Here is a 25910-nt window from a genome sequence, read left to right on the forward strand (position 1 = left end):
TTATTCTGACATTTCACATTCTTAAAATAAAGTGGTGATCCTAACGGACCTAAGAATTTTTACTAGGATTAAATGTCAGGAATTGTGAAAAACTGAGTTTAAATGTATTTGGCTAAGGTGTACGTAAACTTCCGACTTCAACTGTATATGTTTCAGTAAGATTGGGTTTATAGCAATGGTGATTAATTGTACTGCAGGGATGGAACGCAAATCGAAGACAATTGAGGTTGTGGTGGCTGCTGCAGAGAGATATTTGGGTGTGCGAGACCTGACAGCAGAAGAGTTACAGGGAGTGTTAAGTGGTGATATCCCATCATTTCAGGTTGAGGGCATGAGGTAGGAGTGAGTATATTTAAATAGTGGAGAAGGGTGGGGTTAATTATTAGTAGTAGGTTTGAAGTAGTGAGTGTAGTGGTAGATGGTAGGATTTTATTTGCTTGGTTTTATTTTATTTTTCAAGGAAAGATAAGGGAGTTGTACTCCAGTATAGTAGGTGGCGGTAATGCAACAAGTTGGATGACAACCGCCGTTAAACCTCATTGAAGAAGAGGAAGAAGACCTTTTCTACCGGAAGAGAAAGAATCTGCCTCTACTTCCTTCTCGTACTTTCTTTCCGTAACAGCTGCATTGCACGGGGATAGCAAAAGCAATATAACAGCAAATTAAACGCGGAATCTGCAAGTCTAGCTAGAAAAGCCTTTTTGGACACCAGAACAAACATGGTAAGAGTGATTGTTTGTGTTTTTTCTTCTTACAATGCGAGATCAACTTTATTATTCAATCATTTGACTTTTGCTTACTGTGGCTAGCAGTAGCCCGAGCCACAAGGCTCTGGCAGGAGCTCGCAACTTTACTAGCTACGACTATAGATGCAAATTTGCCTAAATGGTATGAGCTAAATGTAGTTACTAATGTTAGCCTCATGAATGTGGATGACTATCATAGTACAAGAGCAGCAACTATGTTATCGGGACAGCAGTTAGGAAAGCTGATTTGTTAGTAAAGAGACTAAATTCCGTCAATGCTCAATTCTCATTGGATGAATTGTAACTGTCGGTGAATAATACAATACCAGCTGCGCTGTGTGAAATAACAATATTTACCTACTTCATGCAATTGTGGAAGACATCGTCATGGTCAGATTGTTTGGTCGTTAGCTACATTATTAGCTATAAAACATATAGCCTAGTCAGACTACTATTGCTGTTCAAGCTGGCTGACGTGCATTATTAAGTAGTTAATGTTAAATCCACTCAAATATTGTTTTATTTTTTCATTAGTCCACTGTTGATACAGTTCAAGTCTGATTAATCAGGCTGTAATACACAATTAATTGGTATATACAGCCTGAAACTAATGACTGCAAAATCGTATAAATGTTCCTTACAAGAATGTTTAATAAAATTACATTTGAACTTACTCTGGTGTTGGCTTCAGATGGTCAAAATTCGAGACAAAATATTAATGCGTGCATGTACTTCCGTCTTGTGCACGTGCCTTCGGTCATGCGCAAACACGTATGCATGCATACTAACTGAAGTCCGCAGGGATTTATATGGTTTTGCGCGTATGCCTGGTGATAGAAATGTCAACTTCAGTACCAGCAATCTAAAAAGTCGGGTAAAAAAAGACGTTCCTGTTGATATTGTCTCAAATTTAGACCATGTGAAGGACCAACACCACAGACAACCGGTAGAGTGAGTTAAAATGTAATTTTATTAAACATTCTGGCTTGTAAGGAACATTTACACGATTTTGTAGTCATTAGTTTCAGGCTGTATATATCAATTAATTGTGTATTACAGCCTGATTAATCAGACTAATACAGTCCCAAAATGTTTTTGCATGTCAGCAGTCCATTTTTCAAGATATTGGACTTTCAAGAAGCAAAGTGTCACTAGCAACATTATCATGATGATGCATGCATTTTGTATATCTTGAAAACTTGACTGCTGACCAATGACTGTATATATGGATGGACAAAGCCATCGATCACGTGACACCATTCATTCCTATGTGAAGACTCAATAGCGCATAGAAGCCAAATGAAGTCGGTTAAGATGGCATTTCATGGAGACCTAACATGCGCAGGGTCATGGCTAGAAATAATAATATAATAATATGCCATTTAGCAGACGCTTTTATCCAAAGCAACTTAGTCATGTGTGCATACATTTTTACGTATGGGTGGTCCCGGGGATTGAACCCACTACCCTGGCGTTACAAGCGCCATGCTCTACCAATTGAGCTACAGAGGACCACGGTTCCAGCTTTTGTCAAATTAACGTCAAGTTGATATTTTTCTGCATTTTATCTAACCCTAACCATTTCCCTCCCTTAACCTAATTCTCCTAACCTGCTACGTTAATTCTCCCTACCTGCTGCGTAAGTTCTCCTAACTTTCCACAAAAAGTAAAATCGGATGTTAATTTGACAAAAGCTGGACCCCTTCTAGCCACCATCTACCCCAGGAAGTGACGTTGCAGGCTAGCTCAGTGCTGACCCCTCTCATTGAGTAACTCAAGTTGAAGGCTGACCAGGGTACTGCAGGCTAGGGTTGGGCAGTTTCCAGATTGTCATACCGTCCTTCTCTCATTCTGGGATTTACGGTATTACCGGTTTAGTACACAAGCCATAAAAAAAAAAAAAAAAAAACATTGGGGATCTGTTACCAGAATGCTAACCAAATTAGCAAATTCTTTGCTTTATCTTGGCCAGGTCGCAGTTGTAAATGAACTTGTTCTCAACTGGCTTACCTGGTTAAATAAAGGTGAAATAAAAATAAAAAAGCACAAGTAATAGCGAATTTCCATGGAGGCTGCTTACTAAATATGCTAACGAGCGCAAAATAAAATAAATGAATTGCAAAGACCGGCAATCCAGCTCATAAAGTTATACATATAGTTAGGAGCCACCGAATGTCATTTTTGGTGAGTTTGGACATTTTACAAGCAAATGAACAGTTTTGATGCATGCTTATCTGCTCTGAAGCAGCATGTGTACACGCTGTGTCTGTCTGGAGTTGCTAGGGCAAAGGGCCTGCCTGCTGCTCGGAGAAGATGGGGGAGGAGCAGACGGGCTGAAAACGGAGGAGAATAAACGCAAGGAAATCAAACGATAGCAGTGGCAGCTGTACAGATAACTCCAAAGGGCTTTGACTTCTCAAACACGGCAGAAAGCTTACACAATATGATGCCCCATCGCCTTATTAATTCAGTAATTTACTTAGATAAACTTAGGGGTCACGTTAATGCAGATTTATTTTATTTTTTTCACGCAGGAAAAATAGAATGCGTAAAATCTCTTGCTGCGTTTTATAAACGCAGATCTAAAATGCTTCTTATTGTAATTTCTGCTCGGCATCAGACACATTTTGTGCTTTAGTTGCACTTCTCCACTCGGATGAGCATTCATTAACGGCCATTCTATCAGCAGACAGTGCTCTGACTGATGTGTAGCTTTTTTCTCTGGTACTTTTTTCCATGTAGCCAGCCTAAAATTTAAAGATGAACTTCAAGCAAAACATTAGGAACTGTAGCTGGCTACATTTACATTTAGATGATAAACATTAGAAATGATGGCCATGCGTCGTTCATTTACTTGTGTGGCTGCCAGCCAAATAGCGTTGCACTTCTGTTGTAATCTGATGAAAATGAAGCTATTTTCCGCCGACTGTGTTGTACTAATGTATTTTCAGTGAAGGAAAACTATAGTTGCACGTCCCTGATCACTCTATTGAAGTAAAAAAAACTGACTTTCGATATAAAACGCAACCCCTGTCAATACACAGCTGGACTCACCTGCTCCCGCTTTCACCCATTGTGCTATTTACAAACAAACACGTGACTGGCTGAACTGTTCTGGGGAACTATCGTAAGCTTTAAAATGTACAATTATGTGACTGGTGAAATGAAGGACATTATCGTCTTTATCTCCTAACGTGTTGCACCAGTTGACTGCAGGTATTTACTTTAAAGTAGCTACAAATATAAAAATGTATTGAAAAACTTCAAAGAAATAGTTTCAATGGTATTGAAAAACCATCCTGTGGTTATTTCCAAATACCACGGTATACCGCCCAAGCCTACTTCAGGCTGCCATTGGCAACAAATTATAATTATAACTTGTTCTGTGTGCGACTTTAAAATAATTGGTAGGACATACATCTGTTGTAGTATAAGCAATTATTGGTACCATGATTGTCTTCAAATATAGATTTTATGTACATGAAGATTGCCATTTTTCCATTCACTATAATGGGGGATCCTGTTTTCTGCTAACAATGCCTGCAGTACCATGGTATGCCCTGATGTGGCTTCAACGAGAGGGGGAATTGGTTTTCCCTGCTGCTGACATGTAACACATTTTGGGACTATAGGGCTGGGTGATATGGTCAAAATATCATATCACTGTATTTTTCAAAATTTTGAAGGTATTTTATATTTTGGAATAATAAAAGTTCGAAATTTGGTTTGAATAGTGCGTGACTCTAGGGTGGCAACACTTACATTCTAAGTGATTTCAATGGGTCTCATTCTGATTGTTCAACCAAAAACACTTTTCTGCATTTTCTTCAATTTCTGCACTAATTTGAGAGAATTTCCACACTGCCACATAGGGCTGCACGGTATGGTCAAAAAATCGAGGTCTTATTTTTAACCAAATGTTACAATTGCGATTTTGATCAAAACACTTGAGTGAACTGTTGAAATCATGTAAAATGAATTATTATTCTAATTCTATAGTTAGAAGATAATAGTGGGCACTTTGTATAGTGTTTGACATGATAACGAATGAAAATGCCAGGGAGGAGTTATTGTGACAGGGTAGGAACCAAAGTGTTGGTCAGTGTTTCATAGGGAACCCTATAATCTTTGGCTACATTAGCTAAAGGATTTCTCTTAGCTACTTGATGTAGCTAAGATATTGATGCTCGCCTATTTCTGTTTAATTTAGAAGATACTTTTGCACAAACATGCTGATTTAGGCCTACACATCACTGGTATCAGGCTGTATAGCTAGCTACGTTTGTTCCGACTCAGTACATTTATTAGCTAACTATCCAGCTAACTAGCGATTAAACACAACTTAGTCACAACTTGCTAAGAAAAGTGAAACTAGCTGTTTGCAGATGTAAGAAACAAACTAATAGTGTAATTATAGAATGCTTGTGTATTTATATTAAGAAGAAAAGTGGGAACAGCATCGCAGTCATGAACATTGTTGCATGTGCTGCATTGACCATGCAGACTGAATGCAAGTGTCACGTGGTTGATAAAAAACAAATGCGCTCCTTGAGTGACGGGGCGGGGCTAGGTCTGTGGGCAAAAGCGGCATGGAGAGAGAGCGTGAGTAGCGGAGTAAACTATAAAAATGGACTTGCATACGGCGTATCACATAACAAACCAAATATTCAAATACCGTTAAAGAAGGTAAAGTAAAAACCCAAACCAGTCTGTGCATCAATACTGGTGTATCTGATTGGATTTTTCCTTTAAAGGACCCCCCCCAGAGGAAGTTGTATGTCAAAGTAATTTCCTGTCCTAGAGATGAAATGCATGTTTAGGTTCCAACCAGGGTTTCCGTTAGGAAAATGTGGCACTGGACTTTTGACCGGCAGCATTTTAATTTACCAGACATTTCAGAAATTTACCGGGCCCATATGCATTAGGTGCATAACCTAATTCGGTCGTCCACCCACGGTGCTCAGAATGACACATTTAGATTATGGTAATTAATATTAACAGAACATGCAAGTCGAGGATGCAACGAATTCTGATGCGCACTTTTTAAAGATGTTAGAATAACTGTCCACATGTACTTTTACTCAGCCAACAAGACGAGTAACGAACAGCAAAATTACTAGCCTATGTCAATCTACTATCCCCTATAGTAGAAAGTTTACCTATTCTATTGGTCAGCTTGTCGAGAAAGAAATGGCCTATTCCAAATGCTCTGGGACAGTTGTGGGACGTTAGATCCCAAATTCATACAACCAGTAGGCCTAGGCTACATAAACATGTTAAAAAGCAATGACTTTGATGCAACAGATCAGAATGTTTAGCTTAAAATGATAAACTATTATTTTTTCACATAAGTGCAGCAATGTGCACAAGGCAGTAGGCTACGCTCGAATGTTTGTTCCATAATGCAATTAGCGGAAAAGAATTGTCAAAAAGCGCACCGCACATACGATCAGTTTCATGTGACACTGTGTGTGTGTGTAGTGGTTGTGGCCAATGGCACAGTTTGAGGCCCCCCTCTTGGCCGCAGAGACAAAATGTTGTAGTTTTAAAGCTAATTTCCTGCAATTATACACATTTTACCATAGCATAAGTACAAGGCATAAGCCATCTGAGTGACTCAAACACTATAACAAAATCAATGGGGGCCCCATGCCATGACATTTTTGGAATTTTAGATTCTCCCTGACTGTCTAGTTTTTATTTTGGTGATTGTTAGTTCTCAAAGCATATCTTATTTTACAAAGTGGGATTAAAATGGATTTAATTGTCTCTTCTTTTTTTTTGTCGGCGATCTACACAATTCTGTCAGTGGAAGAAAAATTCTAACATTAAAAAAAATATATATCTTGATTTAGATAAGTATTCAATCCCTGAGTCAATACATGTTGGAATCACCTTTGGCAGTGATTACATCTGAGTATTTCTGGGTAACTGTAAGAGCTTTCCACACCTGGATTGGGCAACATCTGCCCATTTATCATTTTCAAAATACTTCCAGCTCTGTCAAATTGGTTGTTGATCATTGCTAGACAACCATTTTCAGGTCTTGCCATACATTTTCAAGCAGATTTAAGTCAAAACTGTAACTTGGCCACATTCACTGTCTTCTTGGTAAGCAACTCCAGTGTAGCCTTGTGTTTTAGGTTATTGTCCTACTGAAAGGTGAATTCATCTCCCATTGTCTGGTGGAAAGTAGACTGAACCAGGTTTTCCTCGAGGATTTTGCCTGTGCTTAGCTCCATTCCGTTTCTTTTTTATCCTGAAAAACTCCTGTCAGTAATGATTACAAGCATACCCATAACTATGTTTGAAAATATGGAGAGTGGTACTCAGTAATGTGTTGTATTGGATTTGCCCCACACTTTGTATTCAGGACAAAATGTAATTGTTTTGCCACATTTTTTTGCAGTATTACTTTAATGCCTTGTGGCAAACAGGATGCATGTTTTGGAATATTTGTATTCTATACAGGCTTCCTTCTGTTGACTCTGTCAATTAGGTTAGTATCCCCTGTAGCTCAGTTGGTAGAGCATGGTGCTTGCAACGCCAGGGTTGTGGGTTCGTTTCCCACGGGGGCCAGTATGAAAATGTATGCACTCACTAACTGTAAGTCGCTCTGGATAAGAGTGTCTGCTAAATGACTAAAATGTAAATGTAAAATGAGTAACTACAATATTGTTGATCCATCCTCAGTTTACTCCTATCACAGCCATTAAACTCTGTAACTGTTTTAAAGTCACCATTGGCCTCATAGTGAAACCCCTGAGCGGTTTCCTTCCTCTCCAGCAACTGAGTTAGGAAGGACACCTGTATCTTTGTAGTGACTGGGTGTATTGATATAAGTTCAGGAGTAAAAATGTGCAATTATATGCAACCATCCAAAGTGCAATTAATAACTTCACCATGCTCAAAGGGATATTCAATGTCAGCTTTTTTTATTTTTACCCATCTACCAATAGGTGCCACTTATTGCACACGGTGAGTCCATGCAATTTATTGTGACTTGTTAAGCAAATTTTTACTCCTGAACTTATTTCGGCTTGCATAACAAAGGGGTTGAATACTAAATTGACACAAGACATTTCATCTTTTCAACCTAGCCTACAAGTGAAAGTGTATAGCGTAGGTGCACAGGTCGAGAGACAAATTGGAGTAATCAAGGTGACCGACAGTGACACATTCAATACTTCCTTGCACATAGAGGATCTAGATACATTTTCTAACCTCTCTGGATTACAACCAAATTATGACAGATATTACGTATTGGATCACAAAAAAATTAAAATGTTACATTACCATGTAGTTTACCAATAAAATGGTCTGATGGTGATGTGGATATACTTGGAATACATATCCCAAAGGAAATAAATGATCTCACTTCAATAAATTTTAATAGAAAGTTAGCAAAAATAGATAATATCTTGCTACCATGGAAAGGTAAATACCTGTCAATTTGTGAAAAAATCACCCTGATTAACTCTTTAGTATTATCCCAGTTTACCTATTTGCTTATGGTCTTGCCTACGCCTAGCGAACAGTTTTTTTTTAAATTATGAGAAAAAAATATTCCATTTTATTTGGAACGGCAAGCCAGACAAGATTAAACGGGCCTATTTATATAATGAATATGAATTCGGAGGACAAAAATTATTAAATATTAAAGCATTAGACCTATCACTAAAAGCTTCAGTCATACAAAAGTTATACTTTAAATCCGAACTGGTTCTCTAGCAAATTAGTAAGATTGTCTCACCCAATGTTAAAGAATGGCCTTTTTCCCTTTATTCAGATTACAACCACTCCCATTCAGTTATTTGAAAAGGAAATCATCTCCCAAATATCACTATTTCTAAAACAAGCCATAGAAAGTTGGTTGCAATTTCAATTTAATCCTCCAGAAATGACAGAACAAATAATGCAACAAATATTGTGGTTAAACTCAAATATACTAATTGACAACTTTTTTTGACAAAATGTAAAAAAAAGGTATAATCTTCGTAAATGATATCATCGGTAGGACTGGTGGAGTTATGCAGCTAACAAAAACATATGGAAATGTCTGCTCTACCCAAAATTACAACCAAATAATTGCAGCCTTACCGCAAAAATGGAAGAGGAAAGTGGAAGGGGGAGAAAGTAAGGAACTTGTCTGTCGGCTTTGCATTAAAGAACATAATTGGTTAAGGAAAACTGTGATAAATAAAAAGGTATCAGTTTCATTTAAGGACCAAAAGATTGACAGCCGTCCCATATAAATTGCAAAAGAGATTTTTGACGTACCAATCCCATGGCATAGTGTTTATAAACTGATACGCAAAACGACACCGGATTCAAAACTTAGAATCTTTCAATTTAAATTATTATATACAATTCTTGCTACCAATAGAATGTTATTTATATGGGGGATACAATCTTCCCAGCTCTGTAGATTTTGCTGCGAAGAGACAGAATCATTAGATCATTTGTTTTGGTACTGTCCATTTGTAGCTTGTTTAAGGACACATGATTGCAATATTTACCTGGAGCTAACCCTGCAGATAGCATTACTGGGTGATCTGAAAAGTCAGTAAATCGATCAATAATATAATAATACTTTTAGCAAAAATGTTTATTTTCAATTCACAATCTGTAGAAACGTTCAGAACTTTTGTAAGACATCACAGTACAGTTGAAAAAATAATAAATTTTTATATATATATATATATATATATATATATATATATATATATATACACAGTGGGGGGAAAAAGTATTTAGTCAGCCACCAATTGTGCAAGTTCTCCCACTTAAAAAGATGAGAGAGGCCTGTAATTTTCATCACAGGTACACGTCAACTATGACAGACAAATTGAGGAAAAAAAAATCCAGAAAATCACATTGTAGGATTTTAATGAATTTATTTGCAAATGATGGTGGAAAATAAGTATTTGGTCACCTACAAACAAGCAAGATTTCTGGCTCTCACAGACCTGTAACTTCTTCCTTAAGAGGCTCCTCTGTCCTCCACTCGTTACCTGTATTAATGGCACCTGTTTGAACTTGTTATCCGTATAAAAGACACCTGTCCACAACCTCAAACAGTCACACTCCAAACTCCACTATGGCCAAGACCAAAGAGCTGTCAAAGGACACCAGAAACAAAATTGTAGACCTGCACCAGGCTGGGAAGACTGAATCTGCAATAGGTAAGCAGCTTGGTTTGAAGAAATCAACTGTGGGAGCAATTATTAGGAAATGGAAGACATACAAGACCACTGATAATCTCCCTCACCCCGTGGGGTCAAAATGATCACAAGAACGGTGAGCAAAAATCCCAGAGCCACACGGGGGGACCTAGTGAATGACCTGCAGAGAGCTGGAACCAAAGTAACAAAGCCTACCATCAGTAACACACTACGCTGCCAGGGACTCAAATCCTGCAGTGCCAGACGTGTCCCCCTGCTTAAGCCAGTACATGTCCAGGCCCGTCTGAAGTTTGCTAGAGTGCATTTGGATGATCCAGAAGAGGATTGGGAGAATGTCATATGGTCAGATGAAACCAAAATATAACTTTTTGGTAAAAACTCAACTGGTCGTGTTTGGAGGACAAAGAATGCTGAGTTGCATCCAAAGAACACCATACCTACTGTGAAGCATGGGGGTGGAAACATCATGCTTTGGGGCTGTTTTTCTGCAAAGGGACCAGGACGACTGATCCGTGTAAAGGAAAGAATGAATGGGGCCATGTATCGTGAGATTTTGAGTGAAAACCTCCTTCCATCAGCAAGGGCATTGAAGATGAAACGTGGCTGGGTCTTTCAGCATGACAATGATCCCAAACACACCGCCCGGACAACGAAGGAGTGGCTTCGTAAGAAGCATTTCAAGGTCCTGGAGTGGCCTAGCCAGTCTCCAGATCTCAACCCCATAGAAAATCTTTGGAGGGAGTTGAAAGTCCGTGTTGCCCAGCGACAGCCCCAAAACATCACTGCTCTAGAGGAGATCTGCATGGAGGAATGGGCCAAAATACCAGCAACAGTGTGTGAAAACCTTGTGAAGACTTACAGAAAACGTTTGACCTGTGTCATTGCCAACAAAGGGTATATAACAAACTATTGAGAAACTTTTGTTATTGACCAAATACTTACTTATTTTCCACCATAATTTGCAATTAAATTCATTAAAAATCCTACAATGTGATTTTCTGGATTTTTTTTTCTCATTTTGTCTGTCATAGTTGACGTGTACCTATGATGAGAATTACAGGCCTCTCTCATCTTTTTAAGTGGGAGAACTTGCACAATTGGTGGCTGACTAAATACTTTTTTCCCCCACTGTGTGTGTGTGTGGTGTGTATATATATATATATGGCAAATATAAATCCTATATGGATGGTGTTAAAAGATAAATGGGAGGTGTTGAATGGAATGAAGGATGGAACTACTAACAACTAACAATAACAAGATAACTAATAATGTGAGCATACTGTGACCATAATAAGTATATAGGTTGTATGCTGGGAGCTTTTGTGAAAGAGCACCGTTAGAAAGATATGGCATATAGAAGCAAACCGGATGGACATCATGAAAATTATCGGAGAGGTTGAGAGTAGAGGAAGTTCAGGAGAAAAAAACAACAAATACAATTGTAAAATTGACTGTGTCCATAAAATGGAGATAGGATTCTACTTCCAGCTTATACCTACTAAGCATTGTTGTTCACAAGTTTACTCCAAGTAGGGAAAGGGTGGCGGGATTGGAAAGTAATAAAGGGGAATATATATATTTTTTAAAGATGTGTATGTATGTGTATATACAGTGAGGGGGAAAACAGTATTTGATCACCTGCTGATTTTGTACGTTTGCCCACTGACAAAGAAATGATCAGTCTATAATTTTAATGGTAGGTTTATTTGAACAGTGAGAGACAGAATAACAACAACAAAATCCAGAAAAACGCATTCAAAAATGTTATGAATTGATTTGCATTTTAATGAGGGAAATAAGTATTTGACCCCTCTGCAAAACATGACTTAGTACTTGGTGGCAAATCCCTTGTTGGCAATCACAGATGTCAGATGTTTCTTGTAGTTGGCCACCAGGTTTGCACACATCTCAGGAGGGATTTTGTCCCACTCCTCTTTGCAGATCTTCTCCAAGTCATTAAGGTTTCGAGGCTGACGTTAGGCAACTCCAACCTTCAGCTCCCTCCACAGATTTTCTATGGGATTAAGGTCTTGAGACTGGCTAGGCCACTCCAGGACCTTAATGTGCTTCTTCTTGAGCCACTCCATTGTTGCCTTGGCTGTGTGTTTTGGGTCATTGTCATGCTGGAATACCAATCACGACCCATTTTCAATGCCCTGGCTGAGGGAAGGAGGTTCTCACCCAGAATTTGACGGTACATGGCCCCGTCCATCGTCCCTTTGATGCGGTGAAGTTGTCCTATCCCCTTTGCAGCAAAGCATCCCCAAATAATGATGTTTCCACTTCCATGCTTCCCAGTTGGGATGGTGTTCTTGGGGTTGTACTCATCCTTCTTCTTTCTCCAAACACGGCGAGTGGAGTTTAGACCAAAAAGCTCTTTTTGTCTCATCAGACCACATTACCTTCTCCCATTCCTCCTCTGGATCATCCAGATGGTCATTGGCAAACTTCAGACGGGCCTGGACATGCACTGGCTTGAGCAGGGGGACCTTGCGTGCGCTGCAGGATTTTAATCCATGACGGCGGAGTGTGTTACTAATGGTTTTCTTTGAGACTGTAGTCCCAGCTCTCTTCAGGTCATTGACCAGGTCCTGCCGTCTAGTTCTGGGCTGATCCCTCACCTTCCTCATGATCATTGATGCCCCATGAGGTGAGATCTTGAATGGAGCCCCAGACCAAGGCTGATTGACTGTCATCTTGAACTTCTTCCATTTTCTAATAATAACAAGATCTCGCGATACATGGCCCCATCCATCCTCCCCTCAATACGGTGCAGTCGTCCTGTCCCCTTTGCAGAAAAGCATCCCCAAAGAATGATATTTCCACCTCCATGCTTCATGGTTGGGATGGTGTTCTTGGGGTTGTACTCATCCTTCTTCCTCCAAACACGGCGAGTGGAGTTTAGAACAACTTCTTCCATTTTCTAATAATTGCGCCAACAGTTGTTGCCTTCTCACCAAGCTGCTTGCCTATTATCCTGTAGCCCATCCCAGCCTTGTGCAGGTCTACAATTTTATCCCTGATGTCCTTACACAGCTCTCTGGTCTTGGCCATTGTGGAGAGGTTGGAGTCTGTTTGAGTGTGTGGACAGGTGTCTTTTTATACAGGTAACGAGTTCAAACAGGTGCAGTTAATGAGTAGAGAACAGGAGGGCTTCTTAAAGAAAAACTAACAGGTCTGTGAGAGCCGGAATTCTTACTGGTTGGTAGGTGATCAAATACTTATGTCATGCAATAAAATGCTAATTAATTACTTAAAAATCATACAATGTGATTTTCTGGATTTTTGTTTTAGATTCCGTCTCTCACAGTTGAAGTGTACATATGATAAAAATTACAGACCTCTACATGCTTTGTAAGTAGGAAAACCTGCAAAATCGGCAGGTTATCAAATACTTGTTCTCCCCACTGTGTGTGTATGTATGTATGTGTATATATATATATATATATATATATATATATATATATAAACATGGGGGGATTGGAAGTGATGCAGACAATTACATTGATGGAAGTTACAATCTATCTGCAATATTAAGCTGCTCTACCCCCCCCAAAAAATAAAAATACTTCCTCTTGCCTGCATCTGGCTGATCTGGGGTGTAATCATTAGTCCAAACAGTTCCGTTTCGCAACTAAAACGAGAGATTCAGGTAGGTCCATCCCCTTTTCGTTCCGCTTTCTTCCATTTTAAGAAACTGTTTGCAACAGAATCAACAGAATGATCACCCGCACACACAATTCACTTTCATAGGAGCCACATAGGCCTACCAGCATATTCACTTTGCTCGTTGTATAATTCCTTCTAGCATCTACGCAATCTCCTCCTTTCCTTTTCCCTTTGCTTGTGGACGTCAGTGCACAACACATCAACTGTCTGTGACAAGGTGGGGAAAAAAAACTCAAAGCCAAACCTTCATACCATAACCGCTACACAACCTACATAGTTGTCACCATATTAGCTAACGTCATAGTCCAATCCATGTGTACAATCACGCAGTACAGTGTACATTAAGCAGTTTAGCAGCTACACTGACAGGCCCCGGTGGCAATAAATTAATAAAACAGACAGCTTACTCTGACTTGGAAGAGTGGCCGTGTTGGATAGCCTAAGCCAGCTAGCTAACATAGTGTTCCTCTCTGTTTTAGTCAGGTTGTTGAGTAGGCTAAATTAGCTGCATTAGCTAGTAAGTGAAAGGTAAACTTAGAAGAAGAAAAATACAAAATATAGCTAGCTCTCCCTCTGCTGCTTTTCCTTAATTTTTGAAGATTCACATTTTAATTAAAAACTATTAAATTGTCTGTCTCGGAGTCAACTACTCACCACACTTTTTTATGCAGCGCTAGCTAGCTGTAGCTTTCAGTTCTGATCCTTTGATTGGTTGGACAACATGTCAGTTCATGCTGCAAGAGCTCAGTTAGGTTGGTGGATGTCCACCGGAAGTCGTCATAATTACTATGGAAGTCTATGGAAGGGGGTGAGGCAACTGTAGACCTTCATTGCAAAAGAATGGGTGTTTCTCTATATGCATACTACCGTGCTCCACACTCTTATTAAATAGCCCATATGAATATATGTAGCCTTAGCAAGTTATTGATTTCATTAACCTTATTTCTAACATCGGATAACATTAATATATTAGCCATTTCTGAGACTCACTTAGATAATTAATTTGATACAGCAGTAGCAATACAAAAATATAACATCTATAGAAGAGACATGGTTATGGGGGAGGTGGTGCTGAATATATTCAGAGCCATATCCCTGTAATGCTTAGAAGATCTTATGTCAAGTGTTATTGAAGTGTTGAGGTTGCAGGTTCACTTGTCACATCTAACGCCTTTTCTTTTGGGGTGTTGCTATAGGCCACCAAGTGCGAACAGTCAGTCTCTAAATAATATGTGTGAAATGCTTGATAGTGTATGTGATGTAAACAGAGAGGTCTACTTTCTTGGGGACCTGAATATTGACTGGTTTTCATCAAGCTGTCTGCTCAAGAGGAAGCTTGTTACTGTAACTAGTGCATGTAATCTGGTTCAGGTTATTAATCAACCTACCAGGGTGTTTACAAACACTACAGGAACAAGATCATCCACATGTATCGATCACATTTTTACTAATATTGTAGAACGTTGTTCTAAACCTGTATCCGTACCCATTGGATGCAGTGATCACATATATCCAGATAAGCCAAAGTTCCAACAGCTGGGCCTAAAATAGTGTATAAGAGATCATACAAAAGATTTTGCTGTGACTCATATGTGGATGATGTACAAAATATTTGTTGGTCTGATGTGATTTAATAAGGAGTATCCAGACGCTGCACTTGATGAATTTATTAAATTGCTTCTTCTGATTATTGATAAACATGCACCTGTTAGGAAACTGACTGTTAGGACTGTTAAGGCTCCATGGATTGATGAGGAATTGAAAAACTGTCTGGTTGAAAGATGGGGCAAAAGGAGTGGCTAAAAAGTCTGGCTGCACATCTGACTGGTTGACTTACTGAAAATTGAGAAATGATGTGACTAAACTCAACAAAAAGAAGAAGAAACTGTATAAAGCTTTGGAGTACTTTAAATGAAATGATGGGCAGAAAGACAAATTCAACTCCATCTTTCTTCGAATCAGATGGCTTATTCATCACAACCATTTGATTTTGGCAATTATTTTAATGATTACTTCATTGGCAAATTGGGCAAACTTAAGCAGGAAATGCCAACAATGGACAGTGAGCCATCGTAGTCATGCATAAAAACAAATAATGAAAGAAAAGCATTGCAAGTTTGAATTTTGTAAAGTTAGTGTGGGAGAGGTGGACAAATTATTGTTATCGATCAATAATGACAAACCTCCTGGCATTGACAACTTAGATGGAAAGCTACTGAGGATTGTAGCTGACACTATAGCCACTCCTATCTGTCATATCTTGAATCTGAGCCTAGAGGAAAGTCTTTGTCCTCAGGCCTGGAGGGAAGCCTTTAGTAATTCCACTACCCAAGAATGTTAAAGCGGCCTTTACTGGTTCTAACAGCAGACTTATAAGCTTGCTGCCAGCTCTTAGCGAACTGTTTGACCAAATACAATGTTATTTATCTGTAAACAAATTAACAGACTTTCAGCATGCTTATAGGGAAGGGCACTCAACATATACTACACTGACACAAATGACTGATGATTGGTTGAAATAAATTGATAATAAGAAGATTGTGGGAGCTGTACTGTTAGATTTCAGTGCAGCCTTTGATATTATTGACCATAACCTGTTGTTGAAAACGTATGGCTTTTCAACCTCAGCTCTGAATCCACGATATGGCAATCTATCTAATATAACTCAAAGGGTTTTATTTAATGGAAGCTTCTCTAATGTCAAACATGTAACGTGTGGTGTACCACAAGGCAGCTCTCTAGGCCCTCTATTATTTTCTATTTTTGCCAATGACCTGCCACTGGCATTAAACAAAGCATGCGTGTCCATGTATTCTGATGATTCAACCATATACACATCAGCAACCACAGCTAATGAAGTCACTGAAACCCTTAACAAAGAGTTGCAGTCTGTTTTGGAATGGGTGGCCACTAATAAACTGGTCCTGAACATTGTATTGACTTACTATGAGCTTGTGATCTACACCCACTACAGTGAGTATTGTAGGCAATACAGTGGGTATTGTAGGTAAACATGCCAGAATTAACACGGCATGTCTTTATTAACATATCAATATAAAATGTTGTACTCAGGCGACATGATGTCAATAGGCAACATTTCATTCCATAGTCGGAGTGTATTTTCTCTCGCTTCAGCTCGAATAATGGGCGCCATTGATTTCAAGAAATGTAATTTTCTACGTGTTTGCATCATTTCTGTGCATACTTTCTGTTGAAGCTTGCATCAATTTATGCTTCAAAATATGTACAAACGGAGTACTCATTCGAGAAGTGCCCTCCGTGCTCCGTTTCGCATACTTTGATTATGAGTCATACCACGACCCTCCTGTGCTCCAATTTGCGTGCTTGGAGCACGGTAGTATGCATTTTGTCAAACACCCAGTGTGTTTTAATCAGTTATTTGGTGACGTGAATATATTTAGTATAGTTTTATCTAAAAAGGATAACTTTTGTTTTATGTTTCACTTTCTATTTTCTGAAATTCACTGAATAGGATGGTCCTCCCCTTCCTCTGAGGAACCTCCAGTGGTGGTAACATTCAAATAAAACCCAGCCCTGAAACAAAACGTAGGCTGAAAATAATTTGTTATATCATAGGAAAAGACAACGCATACACACAGATTTGCAAGTGGGCAGTTCGGAGTTGTCATTTCAATCCCAAATACACTGCTCAAAAAAATAAAGGGAACACTTAAACAACACAATGTAACTCCAAGTCAATCACACTTCTGTGAAATCAAACTGTCCACTTAGGAAGCAACAGTGATTGACAATACATTTCACATGCTGTTGTGCAAATGCAATAGACAACAGGTGGAAATTATAGGCAATTAGCAAGACACCCCCAATAAAGGAGTGGTTCTGCAGGTGGTGACCACAGACCACTTCTCAGTTCCTATGCTTCCTGGCTGATGTTTTGGTCACTTTTGAATGGTGGCGGTGCTTTCACTCTAGTGGTAACATGAGACGGAGTCTACAACCCACACAAGTGGCTCAGGTAGTGCAGCTCATCCAGGATGGCACATTAATGCGAGCTGTGGCAAGGTTTGCTGTGTCTGTCAGCGTAGTGTCCATAGCATGGAGGCGCTACCAGGAGACAGGCCAGTACATCAGGAGACGTGGAGGAGGCCGTAGGAGGGCAACAACCCAGCAGCAGGACCGCTACCTCTGCCTTTGTGCAAGGAGGAGCAGGAGAAGCACTGCCAGAGCCCTGCAAAATGACCTCCAGCAGGCCACAAATGTGCATGTGTCTGCTCAAACAGTCAGAAACAGACTCCATGGGGGTGGTATGACGGCCCGACGTCCACAGGTGGGGGTTGTGCTTACAGCCCAACACCGTGCAGGACGTTTGGCATTTGCCAGAGAACACCAAGATTGGCAAATTCGCCACTGGCGCCCTGTGCTCTTCACAGATGAAAGCAGGTTCACACTGAGCACATGTGACAGACGTGACAGAGTCTGGAGACGCCGTGGAGAATGTTCTGCTGCCTGCAACATCCTCCAGCATGACCGGTTTGGCGGTGGGTCAGTCATGGTGTGGGGTGGCATTTCTTTGGGGGGCCGCACAGCCCTCCATGTGCTCGCCAGAGGGAGCCTGACTGCCATTAGGTACCGAGATGAGATCCTCAGACCCCCTGTGAGACCATATGCTGGTGCGGTTGGCCCTGGGTTCCTCCTAATGCAAGACAATGCTAGACCTCATGTGGCTGGAGTGTGTCAGCAGTTCCTGCAAGAGGAAGGCATTGATGCTATGGACTGGCCCGCCCGTTCCCCAGACCTGAATCCAATTGAGCACATCTGGGACATCGTCTCGCTTCATCCACCAACGCCACGTTGCACCACACTGTCCAGGAGTTGGCGGATGCTTTAGTCCAGGTCTGGGAGGAGATCCCTCAGGAGACCATCCGCCACCTCATCAGGAGCATGCCCAGGCGTTGTAGGGAGGTCATACAGGCACGTGGAGGCCACACACACTACTGAGCCTCATTTTGACTTGTTTTAAGGACATTACATCAAAGTTGGATCAGCCTGTAGTGTGGTTTTCCACTTTAATTTTGAGGGTGACTCCAAATCCAGACCTCCATGGGTTGATAAATTTGATTTCCATTGATAATTTGTTTGTGATTTTGTTGTCAGCACATTCAACTATGTAAAGAAAAAATTATTTAATAAGATTATTTCATTCATTCAGATCTAGGATGTGTTATTTTAGTGTTCCCTTTATTTTTGAGCAGTGTATATCATACTTAGACTAAAACATAAAAACATAAAACTTAAATCGTTGTGCTGCAATATTGGTAAACTCTGGCCATCATCTTTCAGCTCGAGAAAGTGGATTTCTACTGGTGTGGGCGTTAAGCGTAGCCCAGATCATTTTTGACCAACCTTTACTTGGCGACACTAACTCAATTCTCGACTGGGAAGACAACGCATGTCTTCTAAACTTGTGTAGTTGCAGGGGGTTTGTTTTAAATTAGAAAAATACATGTTTTGCTCCATGAAGTAATCCAAAAACGTGTACTATTTTAAATATTCTCTCATAGATTGCGACAGGTGGGTGTCCACCACAAAGTGTTGCATGTCATGACACTCAACTGTCTCGATCAATGAAAGAAGAATTGAAATAGACAAGATGGCGGTGTACACATTGTTGGATTACTTCATGTAGCAAAACATTATTTTATTCAATAAGAGTATTTTCTAAATTGAAACGAGCCCCCTGCAACAAGAGATGGAAGATCCCAGTGGGGAATTGAGGAAGTATCACCAAGTAAAGGTTGGTCGACAATTCTCTGCTACGCTTAACATTACCTACCTAATAACGCCTATCAGCCAGCTGGAACAGTAATAATGGTTTGACTAGGAAATCGTTTTAATAGCTATTACAGTATAGTCCTAATATACACTACCGGTCAAAAGTTTTAGAACACCTACTCATTCAAGGGTTTTTCTTTCTTATTCTACAATGCAGAAAATAGTAAAAATAGTGAAGACATCAAAACTATGAAATAACACATGGAATCATGTAGTAACAGAAAAGGTGTTAAACAAATCAAAATATTTGCCTCGATGACAGCTTTGCACACTCTTGGCATTTTCTCAACCAGCATCATGAGGTAGTCACCTGGAATGCATTTCAATTAACAGGTGTGCATTCTTGAAAGAAATTACACAAATTAAATTTTCTCCTTATTGCGTTTGAGCCAATCAGTTGTTGTGACAAGGTAGGGGTGACATACAGAATATAGCCCTATTTGGTAAAAGACCAAGTCCATATTATTGCAAGAACAGCTCAAATAAGCAAAGAGAAAAGACAGTCCATCATTACTTTAAGACATGGTCAGTCAATACGGAACATTTCATGAACTTTGAAAGTTTCTTCAAGTGCAGTTTCAAAAACCATCAAGCGCTATGATGAAACTGGCTCTCATGAGGACTGCCACACGAATGGAAGACCCAGAGTTACCTCTGCTGCAGAGGATAAGTTCATTAGTCACCAGCCTCAGAAATTGCAGCCCAAATAAACGCTTCACAGAGTTCAAGTAACAGACACATCTCAACATCAACTGTTCAGAGGGGACGGTGTGAATCAGGCCTTTATGGTCGAATTTCTGCAAAGAAACCACTACTAAAGGACACCACTAAGAAGAAGAGACTAGCTTGGGCCAAGAAACACGAGCAATGGACATTAGACCGGTGGAAATGTGTCCTTTGGTCTGGAGTCCAAATTTGAGATTTTGGTGGTGCTGGTGACACTGTCTGTGATTTATTTAGAATTCACAGCACACTTAACCAGCATGGCTACCACCGCATTCTGCAGCGATATGCCATCCCATCTGGTTTGGGCTTAGTGGGACATGACCCTCCAGCATGACAATGCCACCAGCCATACTGCTTGTTCTGTGCGTGATTTCCTGCAAGACAGGAATGTCAGTGTTCTGCTATTGCCAGCGAAGAGCCCGGATCTCAATCCCATTGAGCACGTCTGGGACCTGTTGGATCGAAGGGTGAGGACTAGGGCCATGCCCCCCAGAAATGTCCGGGAACTTGCAGTTGCCTTGGTGGAAGAGTGGGGTAACATCTCAAGCAAGAACCGGCAAATCTGGTGCAGTCCATGAGGAGGAGATGCACTGCAGTACTTAGTGCAGCTGGTGGCCACACCAGATACTGACTGTTACCTTTGGTTTTGACCCCCCTCCCTTTGTTCAGGGAAACATTATTCAATTTCTGTTAGTCACATGTCTGTGGAACTTGTTCAGTTTGTCTCAGTTGTTGAATCTGATGTTCATACAAATATTTACACATGTTAAGTTTGATGAAAATAAACACAGTTGACTGAGAGGACGTTTATTTTTTTTGCTGAGTTTATGTAAAAATAGCCTACATAAAGCCAACAAATAAAAACATTGCAGCCTGCAGGTAGAAAATATCCTGATAAAAATAAATGTCCTATAAATCACATTGGCTACACATGGCCTGTCTGCAACAAACTAGAAACGTATTAACTTGGGTCCAGGCCGAAGCTTGTGCTAGCGAAATTGGAACGTATAAAATATTCTGGGCCTTCAGTTTCCTGCACCAGTGAGCTCGGGACAGACACAGCTGTAGGCTATTTGCGCAAGGGATAAGAAGCAGTGCTCGACTTGGGCAGGAGCTCACCGGAGATGAGTACCGGCACCTCCAATTTTCTACTGCTTGAGCTCCTGTTCCTCTAATATAATATTAGCTCCAAAGTATTGTGGAGCTCCTGCACCTAAATATAAACAGTACCAGCACCCAAAATGAGTACCGGAACCTATTTCAGTCCAAGTCAAGCACTGATAAGAAGCCTATTTTGACTTTTCCACTGGATCAGAGCGTGACATTTTTCCCTTTCACGCTGAGTGGTTATCAAAAGGGAGAGAGCTGGAAATATTTTTCTAATACATTGAGGAGCTATTGTAATTGTCAATTGATGTAAAAACAGACTTTGTTTGCATGCTGTTTTGAGGTGAAGAAAACATTACTTTGAGAATCTCCACACGTCATTAGTGGTGGTGCGTTAAGCCATTCAGAAATACTATCAGATGCCTACATTTGCGCGCAGGCCATACTTCTACGTGTCCTTACTCAACATTGACAGGAGCGCTCCAAACAAAAGAGAATGACTAAATTGAGAGAACTCGTAAATGGAATTAAACAAACAAACTTGTTTCTCACAAGTGTAGCATAGGTTGTGCACTCTGCAAACAGTGTCCACTCAGATAACGAGAACAGGAAGACTGGAATAATAATATTAAATGACAGCAACCAAAGTAAGAAACATTGTAGATTAGAGATTATAGGAATTAACGGTAAATGTACTACTGGTGATATATGTAATGGGGAATTGATATACACTAACAATCAAACGCAAACAATTCACACTGAATTTATGAAACAATGAATGTGCACAAATTTGCGGGAGAGCGCATTCTGGAGAGAGAAGTGCATTGTGCATCTGGGCACATGATCAACCGATCGTCTGCATTGGCCATGCAGCATTTACAGTGATATGGCCTCCGCAGAAGTCAGGGCAAGAATGGACTCAGCAGAAGTCAGGGCATTCATAATTATTGCGCAGAGCTGTTGTCAAGGAAGTGAGTTTGTGTTTATACAGGATGTACCGCCCCCACCTACTGTCAACCAATCATGTCAATGCGGAGCTATACAGAGCCCTCCGCATTGTTAAAAAATTTGGGAGGCGCGTGGCGATGCGGTACAGAGCTCGATTTGGCCTCTTCATGCCTCTGGAGGCTCCGCAATTGCGTCACACCCTCCATATGAAGCCTCTAAAACAATCTCGGTCGACAAACAGCCGAACGACCAAACAATCAACCAGTAGACTAATTGGGGTCAGCCCTAGTCTGTGACAATTGTTCTTGTTTCTCTGCTTTGCAGTCACACACAATTCTGCTTGTCCAGCCAACAAAGAGACCAGAGGGGAGAACATATGCCGACTACGAGTCAGTCAACGAATGCATGGAGGGTGAGAGTCAATCTACAGACAGAGTGCAACAGAGTTTTTAAAACCAGAGTTCCAACAGGCTAATACTTCCGGGAATGTCTCGAGAAGCAGACTCCACAAACCAGACCGTGGTTTGGGAAGTAGATGGGAGAAGTGAATGTGTCCTTAGTTGTTAATTTTCTCAATCTAAAGGCACAACCTAGATTTGAGCCAATGTCTTATGTAGCTGAGCATGTCATTACTACAACCTCACGAAAATGACAAACTGACACTTTTTCATTTTCATCAAAAACTACATTATAGCAAAGGAATGCCTTTGATTTGACGACCTGCGCGACTCAACCTTTAGACCAGATGACGTGTTTCTGCGCATGAGCTTAGCTAGCTAACGTCGCCATTTTGCTACAGTGTGCCCTATTGAACACGACCCTAGTGTAAAAAATAAAGCGCACTGTGCCAACAAACGGTTAAAAGCAGCAGGTGGCCGTCTAATCGACTCTGACCAGACATCTACATCAGGGTTCCCCAACTGGCTGCCCGCAGATTTGGCCCCACAAGTTTTATCAGCAAAAATTAAATTAAAATACATTAAATGTTTTCTTTTGGAAATCTGTTCCAAAGTATTCCCACGTATAAGAGATGTGATCGTATACAAATGTAAGCACGGTTTGAAATGACTGTTTTAGTCAAATATTATATGTTTGGGCTTCTTGCGGTCAATTTGCAGTCTACAAATGATTTTATATTATGTTCCCGGCCTCCTGACCATCCGCTCAAGAAAGGAATTGGCTTGCTACAGAATCTAGTTGATGATCCCTTACCTACATGTTGACATTCTACAACGCCACCGTTCGTCGGCACCCAGCAGGCGATCGTGCAGCCACCCGCTGAGTTTAATAGTTTGTCGCCGTGGTGTTTTGTCCTTAACTTAAGTATTTTCACACGTTGCAGTTCTATGTCTCACCCTGTGTCCCTCCTAATCCAGGTGTGTGTAAAATGTACGAGGAGCACCTGAAGAGGATGAACCCCAACAGTCCCTCCATTACCTATGACATCAGCCAGCTGTTTGACTTCATTGACGACTTGGCCGACCTCAGCTGTCTAGTGTAAGTAGTACTGTACAACCTCACCGTTAAAGGGATAGTGCAACATTTTTGCATTTTTCTACTTACCCTTTTTCTACTTACCCAGAGTCAGATGAACTCATGGATACCATTTTTATGTCTCTGCGTGCAGAGGAAGTTGAAGGTAGTTTCTGGAGCCATTGCTAATTAGCGTTAGTGCAATGACTGGAAGTCTACAGGAACAGCTAGCATGCTACACCTAATGGTGTAGCCCAGTAGCCTAAACTCCACCTTGCTTACCAGAGGGCTAAGTGGAGCTAATACTATACTGCAGGATTGTATTCATTAGTCCACACTGTAGCAAAACGTTTTGCAATGTAAAATGAATACAAGCCTTTACAGGTAATCCCTCCCCATTTAGTTCCTAGTGAATACGACCCTGTTCTATCCTGTCATTTCACAGCTCTGAGGAGCTGTCAAAAGTGGCCAAGGTTTAGGGGGCTAGGGGTCAATTTTGGATTTGGACTAAGAATTGCCTTCTGTTTTCACCCCAGTAATAATGAGGTCTAGTAGGCTATTTGACCCCAAGGCTTGATCTAATGAGAGAAAGTTATGTTCATGACATGTCTCTCCTGGGTCATATTCAAAATGTCTTGCAATAGAAAACTAGTGTTTCTTATTGGACAATTCAATGGGTGTAATCATTAGTCCAAACAGTTGAGTTTCTATTGAACAAATTAAGGTAGGTCCCTCCCCGTTCCCTAGTGAATACACGCTAGGTGTTTCCTCCCAAGTTTGCCTTTTTTCTTGCATTTGGTGTCTAATGAATACGAACATTTTTACATTTACATTTTAATCATTTAGCAGACGCTCTTATCCAGAGCGACTTAGTTAGTGAGTGCATACATTTTTCATACGAACCTCCTACTCTATCCAGGTACCGGGCGGACACTCAGACGTACCAGCCGTACAACAAAGACTGGATCAAGGAGAAGATCTACGTGCTGCTGCGGCGTCAAGCCCAACAAGCTGGGAAGTAAAGGCAGGAAGGGAAGGAGCCGAGAGGTTGTCCCCTTTGCACAGATCTAGGATCAGTTTACTCCACCCTGAAGTAAAAACCACTAGGAAGTAAAAAGCCCAAACTGATTCGAGACCAGTACATAGGGGCAACTTAATCCTGCACCATGGGTGGGCCTTGGCTTTTTGGTAGAGGCTGTATAGTGAGGGGGACAGTGGCCCTTTTCGAATACACACAGTGCATTCACCCTCCCTTGAGATAATCACAGATCTAGAAGTGATTGGATAGATGAGAGCAAGGTTATCAACCATTTTGCTTTCACCAATTCAACTGAATCCGATAAGTGATTAGTCCAAAGAAGGGAGGAAAGTATTCGAACAGCGACAGTGATCTTGGGGTGGGGAGACAAGCCTATGATTTGTTTGGGTCTATTCTTTGTGGGAGTGGCTAGTTGATTGAAGGACTAATTTATTGGTAAAGATGGGTCTATTGAACAAAATAAATACTAGACAAACAAGGATACAGGAACTAAAAACAGGATAACTATTTTTGTATCATTATTGTTTGTCTTTCAATAAATGTTAATTTCTGTTCAAGGAAGAGGGTTATGAGGAATGTGACTATTTGCTTTGTTTTTATAAAAGTAAGCGAGAGTTTAATTGAAACACGCCACTGATGATGTCCGATAAGGGTGTAATTTGTTCATTTTATAACATCTGACAAATGATTGTCCTGAAATGCTGATTATTAATTTAGGGTGAGTTGTCAGATTTATTTTCCATATTTGCACCTCTTACTACCATAATTTTTATTTAAGACCTGTGAAATCCTGTTTTTGTAAACTTTATTTGGTATTTGTCTGACATCTATTCATGTTTTCTCCAGTAATTTTGTTTATTTTCTCTGAATACAGGAAATAAACTATTCTTTTCAGATTTTATTTGGAGTGTGTTTTACTGAAAGCATATCAATACACTACGGTATGAGTGCACCTATGCTTATTTACTGAGAAGATGAGAACAAGTGCATTGAAGATTCACAAATGAATTGAGAGATGGAGGAACAGATTTCCTTTGTCATTTTTCATCCTCTGGTAGTTTACCATTCTCCAGGGGAACCTGACCCTGAAAATATTATCTTACAATGTTTAATATTTTCCTATTACTTACTGGGTATATGTAGTAGTTATGATTCCTTACCATTAGCTTTTTATTTCTTCATATTCTGTCTTTTGCACCAAGT

The 25910-nt window shown here is 40.3% G+C and overlaps 1 protein-coding gene across 1 annotated transcript; it reads left to right on the forward strand.

Annotated features, from left to right (window-relative positions):
* Positions 1–588: 588 nt before the first annotated feature.
* On the forward strand, positions 589–25608 carry LOC121549131 (enhancer of rudimentary homolog). The gene is made up of 4 exons (XM_041860988.1): positions 589–722; positions 22520–22607; positions 23572–23692; positions 24588–25608. The coding sequence occupies exons 1-4, from the start codon at positions 720–722 to the stop codon at positions 24688–24690; spliced, it is 315 nt and encodes a 104-aa protein (XP_041716922.1). The 5' UTR covers positions 589–719; the 3' UTR covers positions 24691–25608.
* Positions 25609–25910: the final 302 nt, after the last annotated feature.

This window comes from Coregonus clupeaformis, chromosome 33 (genome assembly GCF_020615455.1).
Source record: "Coregonus clupeaformis isolate EN_2021a chromosome 33, ASM2061545v1, whole genome shotgun sequence".
Taxonomy (NCBI): Eukaryota; Metazoa; Chordata; class Actinopteri; order Salmoniformes; family Salmonidae; genus Coregonus; species Coregonus clupeaformis.

Excerpts from the sequence above, each read along its gene's own strand:
- LOC121549131 (XM_041860988.1), top strand. Across the intron at positions 22,608-23,571 it reads AGTCAACGAATGCATGGAGG|GTGTGTGTAAAATGTACGAG; the intron begins GTGAGAGTCAAT and ends CTCCTAATCCAG. Across the intron at positions 23,693-24,587 it reads GCCGACCTCAGCTGTCTAGT|GTACCGGGCGGACACTCAGA; the intron begins GTAAGTAGTACT and ends TACTCTATCCAG.